At 39.3% G+C, this 27,011-nt stretch overlaps 1 protein-coding gene across 1 annotated transcript in view; it reads left to right on the top strand.

Annotated features, from left to right (window-relative positions):
• The window catches only part of Taf2 (TATA-box binding protein associated factor 2), a 108,602-nt gene that overhangs the window by 18,244 nt on the left and 63,347 nt on the right, over positions 1-27,011 (top strand). The window contains exons 4-15 of the mRNA XM_045144174.1: positions 975-1,093; positions 1,807-1,948; positions 5,189-5,420; positions 7,377-7,561; positions 9,088-9,201; positions 12,779-12,878; positions 14,501-14,586; positions 20,745-20,880; positions 22,939-23,093; positions 23,954-24,068; positions 24,405-24,514; positions 25,699-25,764. Coding sequence (XP_045000109.1) covers positions 975-1,093; positions 1,807-1,948; positions 5,189-5,420; positions 7,377-7,561; positions 9,088-9,201; positions 12,779-12,878; positions 14,501-14,586; positions 20,745-20,880; positions 22,939-23,093; positions 23,954-24,068; positions 24,405-24,514; positions 25,699-25,764 — 1,560 coding nt within the window. The remainder of the gene's footprint in view (positions 1-974; positions 1,094-1,806; positions 1,949-5,188; positions 5,421-7,376; positions 7,562-9,087; positions 9,202-12,778; positions 12,879-14,500; positions 14,587-20,744; positions 20,881-22,938; positions 23,094-23,953; positions 24,069-24,404; positions 24,515-25,698; positions 25,765-27,011) is intronic.

Below are 27,011 nucleotides of genomic sequence, written 5' to 3'. Positions count from 1 at the left end.
CATAGTCTCAGGCTGGCCTCAAACTCATGGTGATCCACTTAGTCTCTGCCTCCTGAGTGCTGGGATTAAAGGTGTGCACCTCCACACCTTTTAAAGAAAAATTTAGGGCTGGGCGGATGGCTTAGTGGTTAAGGTGTTTGCCTACAAAGCCAAAGGAGACAGGTTTGAATCCCCAGGACCCACGTTAGCCAGATAAACAAAGGGGCTCATGTGTCTGGAGTTTGTTTGCTGTGGCTAGAAGCCCTTGGTGTGCCCATTCTCTCTCTCTCTCTCTCTCTTTCTCTCTGTCAAATAAATCAATAAAAATACATTATTAAAAATTTATCAAAGGGGAAAGTGGGGGGCCAGGGAGGGAAGTACCATGGGATATTTTTTTATAATCATGGAAAATGCTAATAACAATTAAAAAAATAAAAATAAAAAATTATTTTATTTATTTGAGAGAAAGAGAAAGAGGCAGATACATGTAGAGAATGGGTTTGCTAGGGCCTTCAGCTGCTCCAAACAAGTTCGAAACACATGTGCCACTTTGTGTATTTGGCTTATGTGGGTCATAATTGAACCTGGATCTGTTACAAGCAGGTGTCTTAACCACTGAGCCATCCCTCTAGCCCACAAGCGTTTTTTTGGTTTTTCTAGGTAGGTTCTCACTCTAGCTCTAGCTGACCTGGAATTCACTATGTAGTCTCAGGGTGGCCTTCCCTAAGAATATTTTTAATTTATATGAGAAAACCAGCAGTTTGAATTCCAAAATTAATGAAGGATGTGTACTTAATGTATTAAATTGGTGAATAGAATGTATGTCATTGTATTTGTACTTTAATAGTTTTTGAAGTGGTGAGTAGAATTACTTGACTAAAAATATACTTATGAATTGTATAAGAAGGTATAGTACTTATAAGTAATTGAGTTCTAATGGCATTTAAGGAAACTCCCATGGCTTGTTTTTAAAAGGTAGCTTTTTGTCTCCCCAGGAGAAATCTCAATTATTTTTCCAATGCTTATGCAGCTGCAGTTAGTGCTGTTGATCCTGATGCAGGAAATGGAGAACTTTGCATTAAGGTTCCATCCGAGCTGTGGAGACATGTTGATGGTAAAGTACAAGGAGTGTGTGCACTGCACATTCAGATGACACTGGAGTCAGTTGTCATAAACACATTGGTGGTAAAGTACTGAGAGTGTATGCAGTGCACATTGAAATCACGCTGGAGTCAGATGTCATGAACACGTTGATAGTAAAGTATTGCGAATGGAAGCCAGGTGTGGTGGCGCACGCCTTTAATCCCAGCACTTGGGAGGCAGAGGTAGGAGGATGGCTGTGAGTTTGAGGTCATGCTGAGTCTATAGAATGAGTTCTAGATCAGCCTGAGCTAAAGCCAGACCATATCTCATGCCCCCTACCCCGAAAAATGTATCGAGAATGTATGTAGTACATACTGAAATCATGCTAGATAGAGTCAGAGGTCAGAAAATGTAATGATGTCTAAATTTTAAATTAACCAGTTTAAGTGTACATAAGCCACTGGAAGGTCTTTTTCTAAAGTACCAAAGGCTAACAGAAAAATACTGGCAGTGATGAAAGGAATTCCTTTCTCTGTGGTTTCACTTCTGTATTTTTGGTTGTTTAATCCCAGGGCCTTCGTCATTGTAGGGCCTTTACCACTGGGCTACATCCAGAGCAGTCATATAGATTTTAATGTAAGAGTCAGGCCTTGATTTTTTTTATGTTTAATATCTTTGCTTTTACTATATAGATAACTGTTGCTTATTTATGTGCCAATGTATGTCTGTGTTTATTTGTTACAGAGTTAAAGGTCCTGAAGATACACATCAATTTTTCTTTGGATCAGCCAAAAGGAGGTCTTCATTTTGTGGTACCCAGTGTAGAGGGGAGTATGGCAGAGAGAGGGGCGCATGTCTTCTCTTGTGGGTATCAAAACTCCACAAGGTAGATTACAAAGTCACGTATCTCAGTTGATGTTATTTTTCAGTTGTATTTTTATATGTGTATGTACCTTTATTTTATTTAAAATGAAAAATGTGAGCCTTAGTTCCATAAATTCAATTTTTTTGTTTTTTATTCTCAGTCTGTGATTTTCTTCATCTTTCCCTCTCAGGGAATACTTAGCTCTGAAACCATCATCAGCTTAATTCCTTACTCACAATGTACAGATAGAAAACTACACAAATGGTGTCTATTTTTATTTGTTTATTTGAGAGTGAGTCAGTAAGTGTGGGTGCGTTGGGCCTCTTGTTGCTGCAGACAGACCCCAGATCCATGCATCACTTTGTGTGTCTGGCTTTACCTGGGTACAGGGAAATTGAACCTAGGCTGGTAGGCTTTGTAGGCAAACACCTTTAACCACTGAGCTATCTCCCCAGCTCCAAACTATGCTTTTTTGTTTTGTTTTGTTTTGTTTTTTCGTGGTAGGGTCTCACTGTAGCTCAGCTGACCCGGAATTCACTATGTAGTCTCAGAGTGGCCTTGAATTCTTGGTGATCCTCCTACCTCTGCCTCTCAAGTGCTGGGATTAAAGATGGGTACCGCCATGCCTGGATACCTTTTTAAAAAATCTTTATATTTTATTTACTTATTTGAGAGAGAGGGAGAAAGAAAGAGGAGAGAGACAGAGGATAGACATGGTAGGGCCTCCAGCCACTGCAGACAAATGCCAGATGCATGTGTTACCTAGTTTATCTGTCTTTATGTGGACCCTGCGGAAATGAACTCCAGTCCTTAGGTTTTTCAGGAAAGTGCCTTAACCATGGGGCCATTTCTTCAGCCCTTTCCCCTTGTTTTGCGAGACTATCTTCCTATGTAACTCTTGCTGTCTTTCCTGGAGTTCATAGTCGTCCTGGCTTTGCTTCCCAAAGATCAGTTTGAATTTGAAGTTTTTCACATATTCCATAAAAAAAGGCAATTCTTTTCTTAAACATTTTTTTATATTTTATTTTCAATTTATTTATTTGAGAAAGAGAGAGATACAGAAATAGGCAGGTGGAGAGAGAGAATGGGCCCATCAGGGCCTCCAGCCACTGCAAATGAACTCCAGATGCATGCGCCCCCTTGTGCATCTGGCTAACATGGGTCCTGGGTAGTCAAACCTGGGTCCTTTGGCTTTGCAGGCAGGCGCCTTAACTGCTAAGCCATCTCTCCAGCCCTAAAAACATTCTTAACATACAGGATAAATTCTGACTATTAATTATGTTCTGCAAGTTCATTAGAGGACTGGGAAGTGGCTCAGTGGTTAAAGGTACTTGCTATGAAAGCCTGCCATCCCAGGTTCAATTCCTCAGTGCCCATGTAAAACCAGATGCACCAGGTGGCCATACATCTAGATTCATTTGCAATGGCAAGAGACCTTGGTGTGTCCATTCTCTCTCCTCTCACTCTCAAATAATTTTTTGAAATTAAATTAAATTTACTTATTTGCAAGCAGAGAGAGAGAGAGACAGACACACAGAGAAAGTGGGTATGGCAGGGCCTGTAGCCACTGCAAACGAACTCCAGATGCATGTGCCCCTTGTGCATCTGGCTTATGTGGATCCTGGGAATCGAGCCTGGGTCCTTTGGCTTCACAGGCAAATGCTTTAACCACTAAGCCATCTCTCCAGCCCCTCAAATAATTAATTTTTTAAAAAGCTTCATTATAAATTTGTATTAGTTTTTGGAAATGAATGCTGACTAATGGGAGTAGACAAGTTTAAAGTACTGCTTTTTTGTGTGTTCGTGTTCGTGTGTGGGGATGAGGGGCTGTGGGGGTGCGTGTGTGTGCATCACTTGGAGACCAGAGGCAAACCTTGATATTCTCAGGAATGCCAGCCATCTGTCTTAACAGGGTCTGTCATTGGCCTGGAGCTTGTCTGTTAGGCTAGACTGGCTGGCTCATGAGACTCTGAGAGTTTTGTGTCTTCACCTCCCCAGCCCTGGTATTAGAAGCATGTTAGCCATGTTCAACATTTTTACATGAGTTCTGGAGACTGAATTCAGTCCTCAGGCTTGCAAGGCAAGCACATTACTACCTGAATTATCTTCCTGGCCTAAAATTATATTTAATTTAAAAATTGAGCCTTGGGCTGAAGAGATGGCTTAGCAGTTAAGGCATTTGCCTGCAAAGCCAAAGGATCCCAGTTCAATTCTCGAGGACCCATGTAAGCCAGATGCACAAGGGGGTGCATATATCTGGAGTTCCTTTGCAGTGGTTGGAGGCCCTGATGCACCCATTCTGTCTCTCTCTCCCCCTCTTTCTCTCTCAAATAATACATATTTTTTAAAAAATTGAGCCTCAAAATTTTTTTACCCTTTAGGCTTTAAGCTATAGGTACCATATGATATCTTTCCCTCCCTCCCTCCCTCCCTCCCTCCCTCCCTCCCTTCCATGTATGTATGTATGTATGTATGTATGTATGTATCATCTGTCTATCACGTTTCAAAATTTTTTTATGAGAGAGAATTGGAATGCCAGAGCCTCCAACCATTGTAATCCAACTCCAGATGTGTGCACCACCTAGTGCACATTTGCTCCCTGTGAACTTGTGTGTCTGGCCTATGTGGGGCCTGAGGTGTCAAATACATGTTCTTAGGCTTGGCAAGCAAGTGCTTTAAACTGCTAAGCCATTGCTCCAGCCCTCCTTTCTTCCCTCCCTCCCTCCTTCCTTGTTTCTTTCTCTCTCTCTTCTTTCTTTTGTTTGTTTATGAGGTAGGGTCTCATGCTAGCCCAGGCTGACATGTATCACTCTGTAGTCCTAAGCTGTTCTTGAACTCACAGTGATTCTCCTACTTATACCTCCTAAATGCTGGGAATAAAAGCATGCACCACCATGCTTGCCTCTTCCCCCTCTCCCTTCAAAGTAGGGTTTCGCTCTAGCCCTGGCTGACCTGGACCTCATGCTGTTGTTCATGCTGTTGTCGAATTTACAGCATTCCTCCTACCTCTGCCTCCCACGTGCTGGGATTAAAGGCGAATGCCACCATGCCTGGCTTCAATGTATTTCTTTGACACTAGGAAATAGTAGGACGATTTTTTAATCCCCTCTAAAATACACAATAAAATCACTAGCCAAGCAGCCAAAGTTTCTTTATATGTTTTTTTTAAAGAAATGTTAAAAATAACTTTGACACGGGAAAGCAATATAATGTACACTTTCTATTGTAAAGTATTTTCTGTTCTGTCGATCACTTTTCTAGATTTTGGTTCCCATGCGTTGATTCGTACTCTGAGCTGTGTACCTGGAAATTAGAATTCACAGTTGATGCTGCAATGGTGGCTGTTTCCAATGGAGACTTAGTGGAAACAGTATATACCCATGATATGAGGAAGAAGACCTTCCATTACATGCTTACTATTCCTACAGCAGCATCAAACATCTCCTTGGCCATTGGACCTTTCGAAATACTTGTAGATCCATATATGCATGAGGTAAGTCAGTTCTCCCTCTTTCTTTCCTCTACTCTTTCATTCCTCATTGAAAGAAAAATACTAATGAAAGAGTATCTTTCAACTATCAAGAATATCACTAGAGAGAAAATGTTTCACTCACTTATTCAGAAGGAAAGAAGTCTTCATGAGTTTGTTGACCAGAATTCCATACATGTAGTCTTTTCTCTGAATGGATTGAGTGAGAATAAATATTATTATTAATTTTTACTTATTTATTTGAGATAGACTCTAGACTAGTCTTAAAATCTTGTGTGCTATTGTTTCCTTCTTGTTCTTTAAGTTGGAGTCTGCAAGTTTTCAGATTCCAGAGATGGGACTACAATAACAGATGACAGTAGCAGAATTAACTGTAGAAATGAGTCTGTATCTTGATGTTCTTGAATTGATTTTGGAATGTGGACCTCCAGGTTGAAAAAATAAATAGGAAATTAGCACATTCACAGTAGTTTGCTTTGACTCTGCTTGGGAAGGTAGTTTCCTCACTCTGGCCTATCACATTTACTACCATGTCTGGTTCTGATCTTTCAAATTTGTCCAACTTAAAATAATTACCTGAGATGCAGTTTTCTGCCCAAAACGTTACTGGTGTTTTTTTTTTTTATTAATTACTATTATTTTGAGACATAGAGTCTTACTGTATAGCCTAGACTAGCCTGGCATTTACTGTTCTCAGCTGGCATTGAACCTGTGACTCCCTACTCCTCCTCCTCCCCCATTATAGCCTCCCTGCTTTAACCTTCCAAGTACTGGTATTGTTGTCAGAGTGGTCTGTGTCATGTACCGAGACCCTCCATTTGGCACAGAATCATTTCATACTACAGTGTATATTTGTTTTGTGATTTTTCTCTAATAAGAAAGAAGTACTTTTTCTCCTGTGAGTGTTTTGCCCTCCTCACTACTGAATAAACTTCTGTGCAGCATGTTGTAGGCCGCTGCAGTGTTAAAGGGAGGCTCTGATAGTGCTTTGTGATCACATAGTTCCAGTTCATTTTCTTTTTTTTTTTTTTTTTTTTTAAAAACTATTTTAATGAGATATTCCCAAAGCATAGCCTCTATGGCTTTTTTTTTTTTTTAATTTTTATTTATTTATTTGAGAGCGACAGACACAGAGAGAAAGACAGAGGGGGAGAGAGAGAGAGAATGGGCGCGCCAGGGCTTCCAGCCTCTGCAAACGAACTCCAGACGCGTGCGCCCCCTTGTGCATCTGGCTAACGTGGGACCTGGGGAACCGAGCCTCGAACCGGGGTCCTTAGGCTTCACAGGCAAGCGCTTAACTGCTAAGCCATCTCTCCAGCCCCAGTTCATTTTCTTGATATATAGGCGCTCAGCCTCTCAAAGACAGGTGCCTTTGTGCCCAGCAGCATGAACTGTTGATTCCTAGAGTGAGGGATTGCGGATAGAGCTTTGTGGTAGGCCTTAGTTATGTGCAAGGCCCTTGGGTTCAATTTCTAACAAACAAAAAAATTACTAATTTACTACAAAACAAAAAACATACTAAAATAGTACTGTACAATATTCAGTATTTGTTAAGTCACATATTAGATTTGCACTAAGCCTTAAGACTTAATTATTTCTTACTTACGCATAATAGCAAATAAACTATTTTATTTCGGGGGGTAGGGTCTCACTCTATTCCTGGCTGATGTGGAACTCACTGCAGTTCAAGCTGGTGACCCTCTTACTTCGGCCTTCTATGCTGGGATTATAAGCATGAACCACTACATCTAGCTTAGACAATTTTTCAATTTAATTTTTACCCAAAGTTTTAGTTTTAAGAGGTTTCAGTATTTCACAGATAAAACATATTTTGAATTTAATTTTTCATGACTGTGAACATTTGTTGATAATGAATTGCAGTGCTAAAAAACAATTTTGATGTTTAGGACATTTAAAATATAATTAACTCATTTAGATTTTTTTTCTTTTTGTTTTCAGGTTACTCATTTTTGTTTACCCCAACTTCTTCCATTGCTTAAACATACCACATCATACCTTCATGAAGTGTTTGAATTTTATGAAGAAATTCTAACATGTAGATACCCATACTCCTGTTTTAAGACTGTATTCATTGATGAGGCATATGTTGAAGTGGCTGCTTATGCTTCCATGAGCATTTTTAGGTTGGTATCTTTTCACATTTGAAGTGCTTAGTTGTGTAATGATAGCAGAAAAAGTTATTAAATCAATTAATATCATAAAAATCATAAATCATGAGTTTTAAGTTTTTAAAATCATTTTTTTTTTCTTCAAGGTAGGGTTTCACTCTAGCTCAGGCTGACCTGGAATTCACTATGGAGTCTCAGGGTGGCCTCAAACTCATGCGATCCTCCTACCTCTGCCTCCCGAGTGCTGGGATTAAAGATGTGTGCTACCACTCCCAGCTTAATTCCCTGTTTATTTAGATGTAATTTCATTTATAGACAATCTAGACATTCAAAAATGAAGGAAAATTTAAGAAAATAACTTGACTGATACTATCTTCTTGTGGAACTAATAGATACTAATATTTTACATTTTTGTGTTGGTCTTCAATATAATTTTTATAAAACATCTTACACTATGATGTAGAAAATAGTATTTTTTTAGTAAAATATTATAATGGATAATAGCATTTTTTTCCTGGTACCATGTAAAAATTTTCTGGTATTAGCAAATTGTTGTTGAAAACATAGAAAAGACTTTAATCCTTCTTTCTTGCCTTTTTTCTCCTTCCTCCCTTTGGAAAGCTCCAAATTTATAGGTTTTAGGTTCACTTCCTTCTACATTGTCTAGTATGCAGTAGGAGGTTATTAATACCACTCTTGAATTCTCTAAAACATAGATGGACCATTCAATGAGTGATAGTAACCTAAAGTATTTAGAAACGCCTAAATTAGAAAAGGTTTCTCTTTGGGAGGGGGTGCTTTTGTTTGATTTTGATCATCTTCACCATCATCATCATCATTATTAAGGATGGCTTCCTCATTTTGTGCCTTGCCACAGCCTCCCCAGTGCTGTCTTACCGGAGTGTGCCACCACATCCAGCCGAGGAAAGGGTTTTCAAAATAGATGACCTCATAAGATTAGCATCAGTTTCTGATGGACATTCTAGTTTCTTTCTCATTCTCTTAAAAAAAAAATAAGGGTTGTCTGTATATATTTTGGAAAACATAGTGTCCCTTGCTTTTAAATAGAAGTTACTAAGACTATGGAGCTGGAAAGAGGGCTTACAAAATAAAGGTGCTTGCTTGCAAAGCTTGCCAGCCCAGTTTCAACTCCCAGGTCCCCAATTAAGCATGATGCAGAAAGTGGTGCAAGAAAAAAGTGGCTTTTCTGGACATGGTAGCCCATATCTTTAATCCCAGCACTGGGAGGCAGAGGTAGGAGGGAGGATTGCTGTGAGTTCGAGACCAGCCTGAGACTCTATAGTGAGTTCCAGGTCAACTTGTATGTGCATGTACATGTGTGTAAACATACAAATTAAAAATTTAAAAACTTACTAAGATTATGCATGTCAGAATTCTGAAAAGATATGAAAATTCTGAAAAGATGTGAAAGTTCTTGAGGAATAGTTTTTTTTTTCTGTTGTTTCTGAAGTGTAATTATTCTGTTTTGACTAATTGTTCATTTCTTGGTTAAATTAGTTTTTTCTTCTTGTGCATTTCAGCACAAATCTTCTGCATAGTGCTATGATTATAGATGAGACACCTTTGACAAGAAGGTGTTTAGCCCAGTCCTTGGCCCAGCAGTTTTTTGGATGTTTCATATCTAGAATGTCGTGGTAAGTAAGTTTAGAAGTCACAACTGCTGAGAAGAATCAAGAAAAGTACTCTTTTCTTTTTCTTTCTCTTTCTTCCTTCCTTCCTTGCCACCCTCTCCTCTCCTTTATTACGTTATTACTTTATTTCTCCCTCCCTCCATCCTTCCTTTCCTCCTTTCTTCCCTTCCTTGTTTTGTTTCTCTTTTCTTCTGTCTTTCTTCTTTCCCTTCCTTCTGCTCTTTCTCCCTCCCTCCCTCCTTTTTTTTTAATTTATTTTGTGAAACAGCATCTTATTGTGGCCTACATTGACCTTGACCTCCTAATCTTCCTGTCTTCATCTCCCAAGTGTTAGGATTGCAAGTGTACAGTACCATTCTTGGCTTTTTTTTCTCTTTTCTTAGAATATAAGCTCAATATTGCCTATAATTTGCAGATGCCTTTGAGAGACTCAAAAAACCAGTAATGAGTATAAATTTTATCCTTATTTTTGGCCTAAAAAATCAGGAGAATTGTTTGTACAGTACAATTTACCATAGATAAGATTAGATAAGAATTTTGGTAGAATAATAACTTAAATGTCTGAATAAATTACATATCTTTATACTTGCATACAGATTTGAATGTGTAGAAAACTAATTAGAGTTCTAGTGTCAGCACTCAAAGCAGCTGGAGAAACTTAATGATTAAAACAAAATAATTATCTTCTGCTGTCATGGTAATGGCATAAAATTGATCTTTAAAATAGAACCTTTTAGTTTTATACCAGTTTGCTTAAAAAGCACAGAAGATAAGAACTAGGGGTAGAGATATAGCTCAGTGATACAGTGCTTTGTTGGCTTGCACCAGGCCCTCAATATGAGCCCAGCACTGAAAACAAAATTATTTTCTTTTTAAAAATATTTTATTTTTATTTCTTTATTTGACAGAGAAAAAGAGGGAGGGAAGGAGAGAGAATGGGCACACCAGGGCTCCAGCCACTGCAATTGAACTCCAGACATGTGCACCACCTTGTGCATCTGGCTAACATGGGTCCTGTGGAATTGAACCTGGGTCCTTTGGCTTTGCAGACAAGCGCATTAACTGCTAAGCCATCCCTCCAGCCCCAAAATTATTTTCTTGAGATGAATTTGTAGAAATACACATAATTCCCTTAAGATTTAAATCGTTGTGTGTGTTCATGTGTGTGAGAGTGCTGGTGAGCTGATCGTGTACATATGTGTGTAGGTCCTGTGATAACTTTGGGTGTCATTCCTCACCTGCACCCTGTTGTGTCTGGCATTACATAGGTTCCAAGGATCTGAACTCAGGTCGTCTTACTTGGGCTGAGTATTGTTAGCTAGTGCTTTCAGCGCTGTGACAAAATTTCTCTCAGAAGCGACTTGGGAGGGGTTATTTTGGCTTGAGGGCATCTTGGTGGGGAATGCGTGGTAGCAGGAGCATGAAGCAAGTAGTCAAGTTGGTCTGAAATCAGGCAGCAAAAAGAAATTAATGCTGTTGCTCAGCTTTCTTCCTTGTGTCAGTCAGTCAGGGCCCTGGCCCACAAAACATGCTGCCCACAGTGGAGTGAGTTTTTGCCTCGTTTAATCTAATCCCTCAGACCCCTCACTGACACTCCCATAGATTCTTCCTATCACCGTGGCAAGTGTTTTACCCACTGCGCCACCTCTCCAGCCTAAGATTATGATGTCTAATGAGAACATTTTACACTGCACATGGTGTTTAAATAACTCTTAGCTCATGTTCTTTGCTTGCTAGAGAGAAAGCAGAGAATAATCTTTTTGAAATGCAATTTCCTAAGTTATGTATAGCTTCATTAGAATATAATATCTAGAACATGATAGGCCAAATGTTTGGATGGGTAATTATATGAAGGAACAAACCAGTGGATGGTGTTACTTGGTTTCTGGAGAAACAAAACAAACAAACAAACAAAAAAACCAAAGCAATTAATTTGCGGTTATCTTAAAACCTAAATTCTGAAAATTATGTACACCCCCCACTTCCACTTCTACTAGAAATTGAACATAGGGTCTTGCTCATGCTGGGCAAGTATTCTACCATTGAGTTGTATTTTCAGCCCATGAGTGAGAACATTGCTTTATTCTTTTGAAGTATGGTCCTTTTGGTTTTCGAGGTAGGGTCTTGCTCTAGCTCAGGCTGACCTGGAATTCACTATGCAATCTCAGTGTGGCCTCGAAGATCCTTCTACCTCTGCCTCCTGAGTGGCCGTGATTAAAGGCGTGCGCCTCCATGCCCAGCTGAGGTATGGTCTTATATAGTCCAAGCTGGCCTTTAACTCATTATTTGGCCAAGGGTGGTCTTGACCTGAGTCTCCTGACTTTTCTCCTGAGTTTTGAGACTGCAGGTATGTGCTTCCATGCCCAGCATGTGATCATTTGGATAGAGCTGACTGGGCAAGTGCTTTGAAGGTAAGTTGGGCAGGAGAAAAGTAGCACTGTTAGAAGGAACACTTTGCTACATTGTACTTAGTACACTTCTTTTTGTGTGTGTGGTTTTTTTGAGGAAGGGTCTCGCTCTAACCCAGGGTGATCTGCAGTTCACTATGTAATCTCAGGGTGGCCTTGAACTCTTAGTGATCTTCCTACCTCTGCCACCCGAGTGCTGGAATTAAAGGCATGTACCACCACGCCCGGCTACGCTTAATACACTTTTTAAAAAAAATTTTTGGAGTCTGTGTGTAGTATGGGTGATGTGTGTATGCAGATATGAGTGCCCTGTGCACATGCATGTAGAGGCCAGAAGAAGACATCAGGTGTCATCATCCTCTGTCACTCTTCCACCTTATTTCTCTGAGATAAACTCTTCAACTGAAACTTGAGCTCCCTGTTTTTCAGTTACTCTGGTTGAGCAGGAAGCCTCAGGAATCCTCACGTCTCCTGCCTCCAGCCTCTTCAGTGCTGGTGTTACAGGCATAAGCTGCGACATTGGACTTTTTTATTTTTATTTTTTTTATTTATTTGAGAGCGACAAACAGAAAGAGGCAGAGAGACAGACAGAATGGGCGCACCAGGGCCTCTAGCCACTGCAAACGAACTCCAGATGCATGTGCCACCTTGTGCATCTGGCTTATGTGGGTACTGGGGAGTTGAGCCTTGAACCAGGGTTCTTAGGCTTCACAAGCAAGCGCTTAACTGCTAAGCCATCTTTCCAGCCCCCAACATTGGACTTTTTATGTGGGTGCTGGGAATCAAGCTCAACACCTTCATGCTTGTACATCAAGTGGTGTTATCTGCTAAGCCAGCTCCCTGGTCCCTAGATTACAAATAAGATTTAAAGCATTGTGTGCTCTGATTTTTCTGTTTTGGGATTTGAATCTGGGACTTCAAGCCTGCTAGGTAAGCACTCTGTCACTGAGCTACACTGCCATATCCTGACATAGTCTTAAAACTATATCTAGATAGGTTGAAGGCACAGTGGATAGTCTAGTCAGCCGGATAAAGTTGAATATCATAATCATTTGTTAACTTTCATAGCAGGGAAGTACATACGTATCACCGTTATTCTGCAACTGTCTTTGACCTTGCCTAAAGAGTTTTTATGATTAAAATCCTTCTTTTTATATTGGCTTTCTGCTTAGGTCAGATGAATGGGTACTGAAGGGAATTTCAGGCTATATTTATGGACTTTGGATGAAAAAAACTTTTGGTGTTAATGAGTATCGCCACTGGATTAAAGAGGTAATAAGCACTAGATCCATTGTCCATTTTCAGTGACATGTTACTGGTTTTCCTGATTTCAAGGTCTAGTGTCCTTTGCTTTTAATGGATAATGCCTTTAAAATATAATTTGAAAAATAGCTTTATTTTTTTCTAGCAAAATTAGAATTGCTTTACTAAGACCAGTGGTCTATTTTATTTGGTTTCCTCTGTTACTGTGTCGCTGTTGGCTCCAGCAGTTTTTTTCTTTTCCCCAAAGAAGGGCGTATTTAAGTTCTCTAAGTATAAAGCTGCTCATTAAGTATATATATATCAGCTTCTCATGGTGGTCATTTATAGCTGTGTTCCCAAAATTTGTTTGTCTTTGTAACTGGTTAGTCTTTCCACATCTCATCTGTGTAAGGAGGTGAGGGCAGTGTCTAGTCCTCGTGCAGGGATTGTGACACAGTACACGTGTGACGTGCATGGCACTTGGCACGTACTACCATTTCATCATGCTCTCTAGATAGCCTCTTAATATATTTATGTTATTTATCATTGTCATATTTTTTATAACTAATGATTTTTGAAATAACTAAAAGTTAATTGTATTTTGCACATCCTTCTCATATACCTTTTGATATACATTTTGATCATATCGTTAGATTTGTTTAGATTCTTAGATTTATTGTTTTTGGGTTTAAAATAAAAGTCCCAGCTTCAGTATCCTTGCGAAGAGTTGACACCTTCACCTTCTTCCTTTTTCAGTTGATGTAATTTTATCATCCAGGCATAAGCTTAGGCTAGAACTGTACAGCATTCATACAGGGCGTACTAGTTGTCAGTTTATTGAGGATGAAGAACAGAAGCATTAGAATCGGTCATGCATTGTGATAGACGGTTGATGAATGTTGACCATCTTCATTCTCCCATAGCAACATCTTGCAGATGCAGAAACTCTGGCATTAGAGCTCAAATGTTTGGTTGAATCACACAGCTAATAGACTGTAGTAGCAGGATTCACAATTGTCTATAACCATGCTGTTTACAATTTTTCTAGTTTTAGAGTTTCCAGCACAGTTCTGGTGTTGTCTTTATTATTATTATTATTATTATTATTATTTTGTAACTTTAATGCCTATTAAAGAAGACTAGAGAAGCTTTGTTGCAGTACTGACATAACCCCCTCCCCTTTTTTTGGATTTTCAAAGTAGGGTCTCGCTGTAGCCCAGGCGGACCTGGAATTCACTATATGTAGTCTCAGGTTGGCCTTGAACTCATGGCGATCCTCTGCCTCCCAGGTGCTGAGACTAAAGGCATGCAACACCATGCCCGGCTCATCTCCATTTCTTTTGATAGCCTTAGAAACAAAATAACGAGAGGGAATAAATAAATTTGGGAGATTTAGAGAGGCTGAGAAGAGCCATCAGAACAGTTGTCAAGACTGTTGGCTGACCCTGAAGTTGTAAAGTATAGAGAAGGCCTTCCCATTCAGTCAGCTTTGTAGCTGGCTTTATTTAATAGAATATAAAGTATTCTTTGCAAGTGCTTCACCTTTCTGAAACTTGCACATCTGTTTCCAAGAAAGAAAGTTTTACAGCCCTGTACAAAAATTTGTTGTAGAAAAAAATTTTCACTGGCTCCTGTTTTTCTGTCTTCCTTAGGAACTAGATAAAATAGTGGCATATGAACTGAAAACTGGGGGCGTTTTACTACATCCCATATTCGGTGGTGGAAAAGAAAAGGATAAGTATGTTCATTTTTTTACAGAAAATATTATAAGCCATGTTTTATTGACTATCTTTTATAGAAATGTTTATTTCTTAAGGCCGATATAAGGCCAAAGAAGTAATATTCCTATAGCAAGGGGACAAAATATTACTATGCAAAATATTGATGTGCAGATTGGTAATTATTACTCATTTTATTGACTTACTGTTTTTAAAAATCATGTGAGACTCATGAGATGACTAAAAATGGATTTAAACAGAAGACTGAACAAGTATAAGGTTTTCTTGTATTTGCAAATGCAAGGTTGCCATGCTAGTTTCCTAATGTCACTGCATCTTAGTGCTTGGTAAAGCTTATAAACTGGAAACAGGTTATTCTCTTTCTTGTGTTGGGTTATCTTGATTCTCTTGACAAGTTCCTGGGAGAATCCGTGCAGCATACCTCTAGGTATGTGTGGAGGGCTTTCCAAGAGGGCTGGCTAAAGAGGAAAGACTGCCTGACTTTGACACTCTTCTGTAGGGTGGGGAGGCTTCAGGCTGGATGCAATAAGAGGAGAGCAGAAGAAGCATTCTCTGTGCTTCCTGGCACATGGGCTTCAAACATCAAGGCAGTAGGTACTAGGCTGTTTAAAACCCGGGGCCATATCCTATTACCACAGTTCCTCATATGCTGGACTTGGAGCTTGGTATTTTCTTGGTACTATCTTTTGGAATAGGAATGCTTACTTTTATGAATTCCCTAAAGAACTGTGGATCAGTACCCCCAAATTACTTCAGAAACTGGCGCAAGATCTCATTATTTAATACATTAATAAATTAGCAGATTTCATTGGTGTGTCAATATTTTTCAGTATTTTGACAATTGCATCATATTTGCATACCTTTTTAACACTATCTTATTCATTAGAAAGCATTTTATATGGGAGCCACAGGATTAATCACATCTCCCACCATGTCCACAAGTACAATAAAGTTTAATATATACTTTAGGGAAATGGCTTAGTGGGCAAGAGCATTTTGCTGCCCAAGTTTGAAGGCCTGAGTTGAATCTCTAGCACCATGTCAAACACTTGTCAAATGACCATGCCTGCCTGTAATCCCAGTGCTGAATGTGGACGGAAATAGGAGCTTCTTCACGGGGGACTCCCTGGTCATCCAGCCAGTGTAACCGAAAAATGGGGTGCTCTAGGGCCATGACATGAGAAATTTTGTCTCAGAGCAATAACGTAGAAGTAATAAGGGGACACATGACATCTTCCTCTGGGTTCCACATCTGTGTGCACAGAGCGGGTGCATCTGCACACACATGCATACACCATATACACACACATGCCATAACACACGCACATGCACACACGTTTAACATCAAAAGCTAGCGGCAGTAATCTCATACTTGTTGGTTAATGGTTACCAATATAATACTAAATAGCAGGCAAGTATAAGCATTTGAAATTAAGCAATTTCAGTTTTGGTTTGTCTGTTTTACTTTTTCTTGTGATTTTCTGTACTTCTTTTCTGTAATGACTTCTGGGCCGGGCAGGTGAGGTGGAGGTGACCCATCTCATGGGTAGACAGCTGACTCTGGATGTGTTGACGTATCCTAGTTGTCCTAGTATTCTCCACCATCTGTCACTCTCAGGCCGCTGGGGAGCACTGAGAATCTCACTCTAGCTTAGGCTGTCCTTGAACTAATGCCTCCCAAATACTGGACTGAAAGCATGTGCTGGGTCCTATTTAAACATTCACATAGTAAAAGCTTGTTCTGTTCACTTTTCTTCTCACTGCCTAATGTAGAGTCATCTCCTAGCTTGCAATTAGTAATTGTGTGGATAAATATTTCACTTTGGTCATGCAAATGTTTGTTTTCATTATGCTTAGTCATTAGAATTTGTGCATGAAAGCACATGAACATACCCATGTAAATTCAGAACTTCACAGAAGCATATGGGCTAGAAGACCCTTTTTATAACTATTTTACCAGAAAATTCCTCTCCTTAGATATAACCATAGCCATAAAATTGGTATTTTATCTTTTAGATATTTTTATTTGTTGTCTTTCATGTGCATATGATATTTTCCAGCCAATTATTAATATTGCTTGGTACTTTAAAAAAATCATCCGTATTAAGCAAACTTAACATATTCCATTTAAGGGCTACATAATATTGATTCATTTGACCTTGATGCTTACTGAAACTTTTCAATATTATTTTGTATTGGTAATGATAAAGCTTATAAACTCATATTACCTATGCAGTTTGAAGTAATAAGTAAAATATAAAAATTAATATTAAATTCATAAAACATTAAATTTAAGTATAGCATTTAAAAATACTTTATTTATTTATTTATTTGACAGAGAGAATGTGCATGCCAGTGTCTCCAGCAACTGCAAACAAACTCCAGATGTATGTGCCCCCTTGTGCATCTGGTTTATGTGGGTCCTGGGGAATCGAACCTGGGTCCTTTGCCTTTGCAGGCAAACACCTTAACTGCTAAGCCATCCCTCCAGCTCAAGTATAGCACTTTTACAAAAGGATTTGTCTTCGTTTATATGCTTATAAATACATGGTATATATGGTGCAATTTATAAACAGAGGTTTTTTTCCTTATGGCGATTAAGCGTAGGTAAGATGGAGGATAGTAAATCCAAGTTTGAGACATAGGCGTGATTGATGGCTGGTGAGGGCTGTTCTCTGCCGGCACCTTGTGGCATTTCCAGAGGGGAAAGAGCACTGTCCTCACGTGGTATTAAAGGACAGAAGGACAAGAGAGCTTCCTGCAGCCGTGACATCTTCTGTTTGCTTGCAGGTCTCTTCATGAGCATGGTGCCCTCATGACTTAACTACCTCCCAGAGACCATATTTCCTAATACTATTCCATCTGGGGTTAATATCTTTTGATTTTGGAGGAGGCGCTACTCAGATATTGATTGTGATGGTATCATTTGATTTTTTTTGTTTGCTTTTTGTTTTGGTTTCTCAAGGTAGAGTCTCGCTGTAGCCCAAACTGGCTTAGAATTCACTATGTAGTCTCAATCTGACCTTGAACTCATGTTGGTCCTCCTGCCTCTGCTTCCTCAGTGCTGGGATTAAAGGACTGCACCATACCCAGTTTTTTTGATTTTTGAAGGTGGATTTGTTGGTACCAATCAAAATTTTAGAAGGGATATATTAAGATTCAACAATTTTGCTGAAGTTACAGTGCCATAAAGAAATTCTGGGTGCTGATGAGATGGCTCAACTGTTAAAGGTGCTTACTTACAAAAACCTGCCAGCCTGGGTTTGATTCTCCAGCACCCTCAGAAAGCCAGGTGCAAGAGTGACACATGCACCCTAATTCTCCAATAAATGAAATTATTTTTTAGGGCTGGAGAGATGGCTTAGCAGTTAAGGCACTTGCCTGTGATGCCTAAGGACCCAGGTTTGATTCTGTAGGACCCACATAAGTCAGATGCCCACGATGGTGCATGTGTCTGGAGTGCATCTGCAGTGGCAGGCCATGCTGCGCCCGTTCTTTCTATCTGCTTCTCTGTCTCTCTCTTTCTCACTCTCAACTAAGTAAATAAATAAAATACTTACAAATATTTTTTAGGCCTGGAGAGATGGCTTAGTGGGGAAGGCACTTGTCTACAAAGCCAAAGGATCCAGGTTTGACTCCCCAGGACCCACATAAGCCAGATGCACAAGGAGGTGCACACGTCTGGAGTTTGTTCGCAGTGGCTGGAGGCCCTGGAGCACCCATTCTCTCCCTCCCCCTCTCTTCTTCTCAAATAAGTAAATAAGCATATTGAAATACTTAGTAGAGAAATTCTGCTTTTATACATTTATCACGTACATGTGTAAAAAGATAGCATACATTTTGGAATAATGAAAAATTATGAACAAGTAAAATGTTCAGGTATGTCATAAGTATTCTTTGTTGGACTGTAATTTTCTCTTGCTGATGATAAATAATTATAGTCCAACAAAGAATACTTATTTATTTTTACATGTGTGTATGTGTATGACAGTACCAGGGTCTCTTGGAGCTGCAATTGAATGCCTGTCTAACTTTATGTTGGTGACTGGGAAATTAAATCTGGGTAACAGGCTTTGCAAACAAATGCCTGTTAATTGCTGAGAAATTTCCCAGGTTCCTTACTGATGGTCTCACCATGTCAAAATTAAAATTTTTTGTGGGGATCATTTGCTTCCTTAGTAATATTTCCATTAGAATTAGTCATTTTCTAAAACAACAAGTTCTAATTTCCTCTTGTATTTTAATTTTTTTAAATGTTTTTATTTATTGACAGAGAAAGAGGGAGTGAGAAAGAGAATGGGCGCGCCAGGGCCTCCAGCCACTGTAAACGAACTCCAGACACGTGTGCCCCCTTGTACATCTGGCTACCATGGGTCCTGGGGAATTGAACCTTGGTCCTTTGGCCTTGTAGGCAAATGCCTTAGCTGCTAAGCCATCCCTCCACCCCAATTTAATTTTTTAAAGTATTTTTATTAATTTATTTGGAAACAGAAAGAGAGAGGAAAGACCCCTTCTGGGTACGTCAGGGCCTTTTGCCACTGCACACAAACTCCAGATGCATATACCACTTTGGGCATCTGACTTTTTGTAGGCACTGGGGAATGAAACCCAGGCAACTAAGCTTTGCAAGCTCTCACCTTTTACTGCTAACCCATTTCTCCAACCCCTACATTTCAATTCTTATAGTTACTCTGTTCTTTTCATTCTCTAGATTTTGAAGTTTTCATTTGAAATGTCTGTATTTCAGGCATATGAAGGGGAAAGTTTCCTTTATTTTTCCCTAGTTTTTTCCTTTGTTTTGTTTTTGCAAGGTAGGGTATCACTCTAGCCATGGCTGACCTGGAATTCACTATGTAGTCTCAGGGTGGCCTAGACTCATAGCAGTCCTCCTTACCTCTGCCTCCCGAGTGCTTAAAGGTGTGTGCCACCAGGCCTGGCTCTTATAGTATCTTCATACATGTTTGTTTTAGATGTTTAATCAATTTTTTGTGTGTATGTACACCTACCGTGGTGTGCATGTGGAGGTCAGAGGACAACTTTAGGGTGTTGAGCTTCACTTTCCACCCTGCTTGAAACAAGATGCCTTTCATCTTGTTGACAACGCTAGACTGGCTGACCCACTAGGTTTGGGGTTTCCTGATGCTGTGCCATAGATGTGTTGGAATTACAGATACGTACTTTTGGAGTCTGGATTTATGTGGGTTCTGGAGATTCTAACTCTGGTCATCAGGCATGTGCAGCTAGCACCTTTTTTTTAACCTCTGAGTCATCTCCTGAGCCCTCTTTGTGTTTTTAGATAAGGTCTCATGTGGCCCAGGCTTGCCCATGAAGTCATTGTATAGCTGAGGGTGATCTTGAACCTCTGACTTTGCTGCCTCTACCTCACAGTTGAAAGGATTATAGGCATGTGCCACTGTGCTTAGCTAATGTATCTTTCTTGTTGTTAAGTTTAATTCCTTTACTTTAGTTGTTTTGAGACAGGATCTACTAAATTGCCTAAGCTAGATTTGAACTCTCAGACCTGTCTCACCCACTCGAGGGCTGGAAATCAAATGTGAGCAAGCGTCCCTTTCCCACATACAGGTCCACCTTGAATGAGTGTTACTGTGCGCCTCAGTGTTGAGGTAGCGACTAGACTTGGACTGTATTGATGGACCAGAGGAGAATTAAAATACCTAAAATACTCTTTTCCCACCTAGAGCTTGACAGGGGTTTCTTCTCATTCAATTTTTCCTTTGGTTCCTTTTGCAAAATGTGGTATAATTTTCTCCCAGTTAAGTTTAATTTTAATAGTTTTAATTATTTTCAAGGAGAGAGACAGACAGACAGACAGACAGACAAGGGGTCGGGGGAGAATGAGCAGGCCCAGGGCCTCTTGCACTGCAAATGAACTCCAGATGCATGTGCCATTTTGTGCTTTATGTGGGTACTGAGGAATTGAATTCAGGTCATCAGGCTTTTCTAGCAAGCATCTTTAACCACTGAGCCATTTCTCTAGCCCAAGTTTGTTTTTATGTTTCTTAGTAACAAATAAGTTGGTTAGGTGTGTTTATGAGGTTTTTGATGTGTGCTCTTAAGGGGCCATAAAATTCTCTGCTTATTTAATAGTCAAGCTTGTTAATGTTAAAGTGAATCTACTTTTTTGTTTTTTTTTCAGTCCAGCATCTCATCTACACTTTTCAATAAAGCATCCACACACACTCTCCTGGGAATACTACACTATGTTTCAGTGTAAAGCTCATCTTGTTATGCGATTGATTGAAAATAGGATCAGCATGGAGTTTATGCTACAAGTAAGTTATCACAGTGGTCAGAAATACCTGTGTGTATGCAACCGAGTACTGTTCTGTAGAATAAGGGTTTGGATTTAACTTTTGCTTGCCATCTGAGTAACCTGTGATGCTTTATTTTGTTTCGTTGAAACAGTGTCTTGCTGTGTAGGCCAGGTTGGCCTTGAATTCACGTCAGCCTTCTGAGTGGTGGGATTATAGGCATGCCTCACCAATGCCTAGCTTTAACTGGGCCTTCCCTCCCCCCCCCCCCCCCCAAGAAGTTGGGTCTCCCTCTACCTCAGGCCGACCTGGAATTCACTATGTAGTCTCAGGGTGGCCTTGAACTCACAGTGATCCTCCTACCCCTTCCTCCCAACTGCTGGGATGAAAGGCATGTGCCACCAGGCCTGGCTGCGGGCCTTTCTGTTTGTGTTTGCACAGGCGTACAACACTGCCTGGACTCACTTAGCACATGGTTACTTTGATGATATAGCCACACTGCGAGGCTGATACGAAAATGTGTTATTCATGCAGTTTCATAGTCTGCAAAATTTATATTAAGGATGTGCTTTTAATTGTAAAATTTTTTCAGTAGCAGGTAGTCAATAGAATCTAAAAGATACTTATTTTTGCTATTGCTACTTTTGCTGGTTTGGTATAAGTGATTACCCTTTAGGAGATGAAGTTGTAGAAAGAAAATCGTAGCATAGATAGATTTACCATATGTGCAGATGTATATATTGGTGTCTGTCTTTTTTTCTTTTGTTTTTTATTGTGATGCTGAGGCTCACATCCCTGACTTTGCATGTACTAGACAAAACACTCAACCATTGAATTTCATTCCCAACCCAATTCATATGTATGCATGTCAGCTTTTTGCCTCACATTAACAGCATTCCTAGAAGCAGGTGAAAAATTAATGAGCTCTTTTTTAAAAGCTGGGGTGTATATAGTTTAGGGGTAAAATGCTTGCCTAGTATGTATAAGGCCCTAGGTTCAATCCTTAGCACTATTACATTTTTATCAATGTAGTAAGCATTTTAAGTTTGCCCTAAAGATTGGAGAACAGAAAAATAAAGAAAGAAAATGTTGGTTCATAGAAGAGCTCTCTACTTTTAGGATGGTATATGTTTTTTAAAACTTTAATATATATATATATTATATACATGCATATATATGTATGTATGTATGTATATGTATGAATGAAAGAGCAGATAGAGAATGGGTGTGCCAGGATGTTCAGCTGCTGCAAATGACTCCAGACTTGGTGGTTCCTGGGGAATTGAATCGAATGTGGGTCCTTTGGCTTTGTAGGCAAATGCCTTAACCACTAAGCAATCCCTCCAGCTCTAGAGTGGTATTTAACTAGTATTCTCACTTATGAAGTTACTAGTTGCAATGCTGGCAGTCATATCCAGTCTCAACATCACTGCTTTCCCACTCTTTCTTCTTGTAAGGGAAAAAGAACTCACAAGATTTATTACATGTAGAACACATGCAAGTATTAATTTCTTAATGAGTTTTCTTAATTTTTTAAGAATTATTTTATTTATTTATTTATTTTGCAAGCAGAGATTAGAGAAGAAGAGAGAATGGGCTCACCAGGGCCTCTTGCCACTGCAAGCAAACTCCAGATGAATGTGCCACTTTGTGCATTGGGCTTTACATGGGGTACTGGGGAATCAAACTTGGGCCAATGGGCTTTGCAGAAGAGTGTCTTTAACCGTTGAGCCATCTCCCCAGCCTGAGTTTTCTTAAAATTTTTAATTTTTGTGTGATATTCATAGCACAATAAAGTGTAGGCAGTATATATTGTGATTCTAATTCATGATAGTAATATGCTTTGTTTAATACATAATTAGCATTCATGAATGTTTATGTGAAGAATATTCTTATGTTCTCGCTTGTTAAGTATTTGTAGATTCTGTTGCTTGTAGTCCTTAACTAGGACAATTTATATCATCAGTTGTATAGTTACTGACTTCTGTAATAACTATAAAGTTATAGTGCAAAGTGGGTATGGTATATAATTGTAGGCCTTGTTATATGTGCTTACTGAATGAAACTTTATCTTCACAGGTTTTCAATAAACTGCTGAGTCTGGCTAGCACTGCGTCATCTCAGAAGTTCCAGTCGCATATGTGGAGTCAGATGTTGGTTTCTACATATGGGTTTTTGAAATCCATTTCTAATGTCTCTGGCAAAGACATCCAGCCTCTAATAAAGCAGTGGGTGTATCCTTTTCTATAGACACTCAAAAAATGGGGAAGGGCCTAAGGTATGAGTAAAGTGAAAATGTAAAAAGAATTTGTGGGCTAAAAGGGGTTGATCTGTTATAATTCCCAAACAAAATAATGCAAATATTCATACCTCCTAAAGCTTTTACTAATTATTGAACATACACTTATTTTTGTCTATAAAGTTTGGTATATTTTGTAGTATATTTTAGTATGTGAGTAAAGAAATAGGTTCAGTGGTAAGTGAGGTAAATATTCCAGCAGACATACCCATAACATCACTTGTAAGAAGCCATGGTCTGGTGACTTTTAAATGTGGGTAGAGTGCTGGAGGGATGGCTTTGCAAAGCCAGAGGGCTTGGGTTCTATTCCTCGGACCCACATAAGCCAGATGCACAAGGTGGCGCTTGTGTCTGGAGTTTGTTTGCAGTGGCTGGATGCCCCACTGGTATGTGCCCGCATGCTGCTTTTCTCTCTCTATCTGCCTCTTTCCCCTCTCTCAAATAAATTAATAAATGGAAATAAAAATACGTTTTAAGTGTGGGTAGAGGTGGCCCAACTGTGTGGTGTCCTGGAGCATTGCAGCTTGTATTCACTTCCAAACACTATTATGTTAATAATCTAGTAGAGTGGGTTTACGTCTTTCAAAACCCAAGTTTCTCAGTGTTTCAGAAGCTTTGTTTCAATCTGGGAAATATTTTTCCAAGAATTTTGATACTTACCCACCTGGAATATAATGTAGTATGCTTTGAGGCTTTGGTCTGGTGGGAATACATTTGAAGATTATTAATATAATGAGTAACATTTTAAAGAATGTATTCATTTCAGTATGTAAGATTTCCTTTACAATTCTGCAGAGACCAGAGTGGAGTGGTAAAATTTTATGGAAGTTTTGCTTTTAATAGGAAACGTAATGTTTTAGAGCTAGAAATAAAACAAGATTATACATCTCCTGGAACTCAGAAATATGTGGTAAGTGTTGCTTCCAGAAGGGCTTTGTGCTCTGCTGTCCCCTCTCTCGTTGTAGGAAGGATTTAGGGACAGCTGTAAGTTAGCAATTTTATAACGAAATTTGTTTGCAGGGACGTAAGTAGAAAAAAATAACATAAAGCAATGAAGGAAAAGGGGCTCTGAATAGACAGTTGAGAGCACTCACATCATCTCAGTTCTACCCTTTTACAGCAGTTGTCTTTCTGTTTCTGTAGACACATTTTGGCTGTTATTTTGTATCTTAACATAGACCTGTGTGTGCATGTAAGGGTATGTGTTGGTAGTTTTTAAGCTATCTTTGAATGCTGTTTTTTTAAGGGCCCACTGAAAGTGACTGTGCAGGAGTTAGATGGATCCTTCAATCACACATTGCAAATTGAAGAAAACAGCCTTAAACACGATATACCCTGTCATTCTAAAAGCAGAAGGTAGGCGTTAAATCCTAACTACAAACCAGAGATGAAACTGTACCTCTCCCCGCCTATAATAAGCCAAAATGGAAATCCTGTTGTCCACCAAAGTTAAGTGACAGATGTGGTAGTGAGTATCTTTTTTCTCCTCTTACGCTGAGGCAGCTTCACCACAGGGACTTTGTAGCTGCCCTGGCCCTGTGAGCCTCCTGCCTCCGCCTGAGTGCTTGGGCCACAGGCACCCATCGCACTGGCTTTTCTCTCTTGGAACGTTTTTTATCTTTGTAGTTATATAATTTAATAAATTTATGGTTGGTATCCTAAGTTTTTTCTAAATTTTTTAACATTTTATTACCATTTGTATTCATTATACATAATATTGTTCTTTGACATTTTCATACATGTATATAATGTACTTTGATCATGTTCACTACCTACTACCTTCATCTTTTTCATTTTTAAATTTAATTTATTACTTTTTCTTTTCAAGATTTTTTTTTTTTAATTAACAACTTCCATGCCTTCATCTTTTTCTAACTCCTGTTAATCTCCTCCCACATAATCCCTTTTCTGCTTCTGTGTGTGTGCTCATGTGCATTTCATTAGGGTTACTCAAAGGAGCATGATAAAGGGACTTGTTTTAGGAGATGAACAACTTACTGGTGGCTGTAGTACTCAACCAGATGCTTCTCCCCAGCAACCATTAACTGCCCGTAACTCTTCATGTAGAGCTGGAGCTTTAGCTCTTCAACCCACAAGGGATTGCTGAGGGCCCAGTTTTGTGAAGGTCATGGACAAGCTAATCGTAGTTGCCCGGAGTTCAGCAATGCAACAGCCATGTCTGACCAAGAGGACGGTATTTCCTGTACCAGCTCATCCTCTGGCTCTTGGGTTGTTTCTGCCCCTAAATGTCCCATCCAGGACTGAGCATTCAATAGTGACTTATTCTTCATACTTTGACCTGTTACATGTCTGGAATAACTACCACCCACTGCAAAAAGAAGCTTCTCTAACCAAAACTGAGAATAGCAGTTTTGGGGACAAACATTAATAGAAGGCATAGCATCCTAAGTTCATATATATTTTTCGTTAGGATACCTTTTAGTGTTCTGTGAAACTTTTTATTTGAACTTCGGCTGTTCCTTAGCTTTATTCACATTTGGAAATCTCAAAATTTCACTGTCCTTTTTCTTTAAATATAGGAATAAGAAGAAAAAAATCCCACTAATGAATGGGGAGGAAGTTGACATGGACCTTTCTGCAATGGAGTAAGTTACTTAAAGTATGTAACTATCTTTAAAATGAGTTCTTTCAGAACCTTTTAAAGTCACTAGACACTGTTTTAGAAATTTTAATATTTATTTGACAGAGAAAGAGGGAGAGAGAGTGGGTGTGCCAGTGCCTCCAGCCACTGCAAAGGAACTCTTAAGATGTGTGTGACCCCTTGTGCTGCATCTGGTGAACGTGGGTCCTGGGGAATTGAACCTGGGTCCTTTGGCATTGCAGGAAAACGCCTTAACCTCTGAGCCATCCCTCCAGTCCTGTGTTAGAAATTTTAAATTCCTAAGTCATTTAAAATGTAAATCTCTCAGGGCTGAAGAGATGGCCTAGTGGTTAAGGCGTTTGCTGCAAAGCCAAAGGATCTCAGTTCTGTTTCCTAGGACCCACGTAAGCCAGATGCACAAGGTGGCACATGCGTCTAGAGTTTGTTTGCTGTGGCCCTTGTGTGCTCATTTTCTGTCTCTGCCTCTTTCTCTCTTGCTCTCTTAAATAAATAAATAAATAAATAAATGAATAAATGAATAAATAAATGATATAAGTCTCTATTGGCCATAAGAAGAGGAAATGAAGTCTTGCTGTATGAAAGGACACAGCCTCAGTAGCCATCTCTTCTTGGTGGTTTCTGGAGAGTACTGCTTTTAAAACCCATGTGCATGTGTCTAGTATAGTCCTAAAATGGAATTTCTGATTTACTGCTTCACTTGAGGGCCTGATAGTTTATATTTCTGATGACTCCAATGTGATATTGATTGTTTTTGGAACAAGGCTACAGGACACATTGAGATTCCTTTGTGTTTTCAAAACAATTTGAAAACCATTCTAAATTTTTTTTAAATTAAAAATATTTATTTATTTCTTTTGAGAAAGAAAAAGGCTGATAGAGAGAGAATGGTTGCTCCAGGGCCTCTAGCCACTGCAAAGGAACTCTAGACACATTTACTCCCTTGTGTATCTGGCTTATGTGGGTAATGAGGAATGGAGCCTTAGTCATTAGGCTTCATAGGCAAACATTTTAACCTCATAAGTGATCTTTTCTTAAAATTATTATTTATTTATTTATTATTTTCACAATTTTTATTAACATTTTCCATAATTATAAAAAATATCCCATGGTAATACCTCCTCCCCCACACTTTCCCCTTTGAAATTCCATTCTTCATCATATTGTTCCCCATCTCAATCACTGTACTTACATATATACAATACCAACCTATTAAGTACCCTCTTCCCTTCC

The sequence above is a fragment of the Jaculus jaculus genome, chromosome 2 (genome assembly GCF_020740685.1).
Source record: "Jaculus jaculus isolate mJacJac1 chromosome 2, mJacJac1.mat.Y.cur, whole genome shotgun sequence".
In the NCBI taxonomy this organism is placed as follows: Eukaryota; Metazoa; Chordata; class Mammalia; order Rodentia; family Dipodidae; genus Jaculus; species Jaculus jaculus.
The sequence above is the reverse complement of the archived record's forward strand: the minus strand, read 5'-3'. Positions and strand labels throughout refer to the sequence as shown.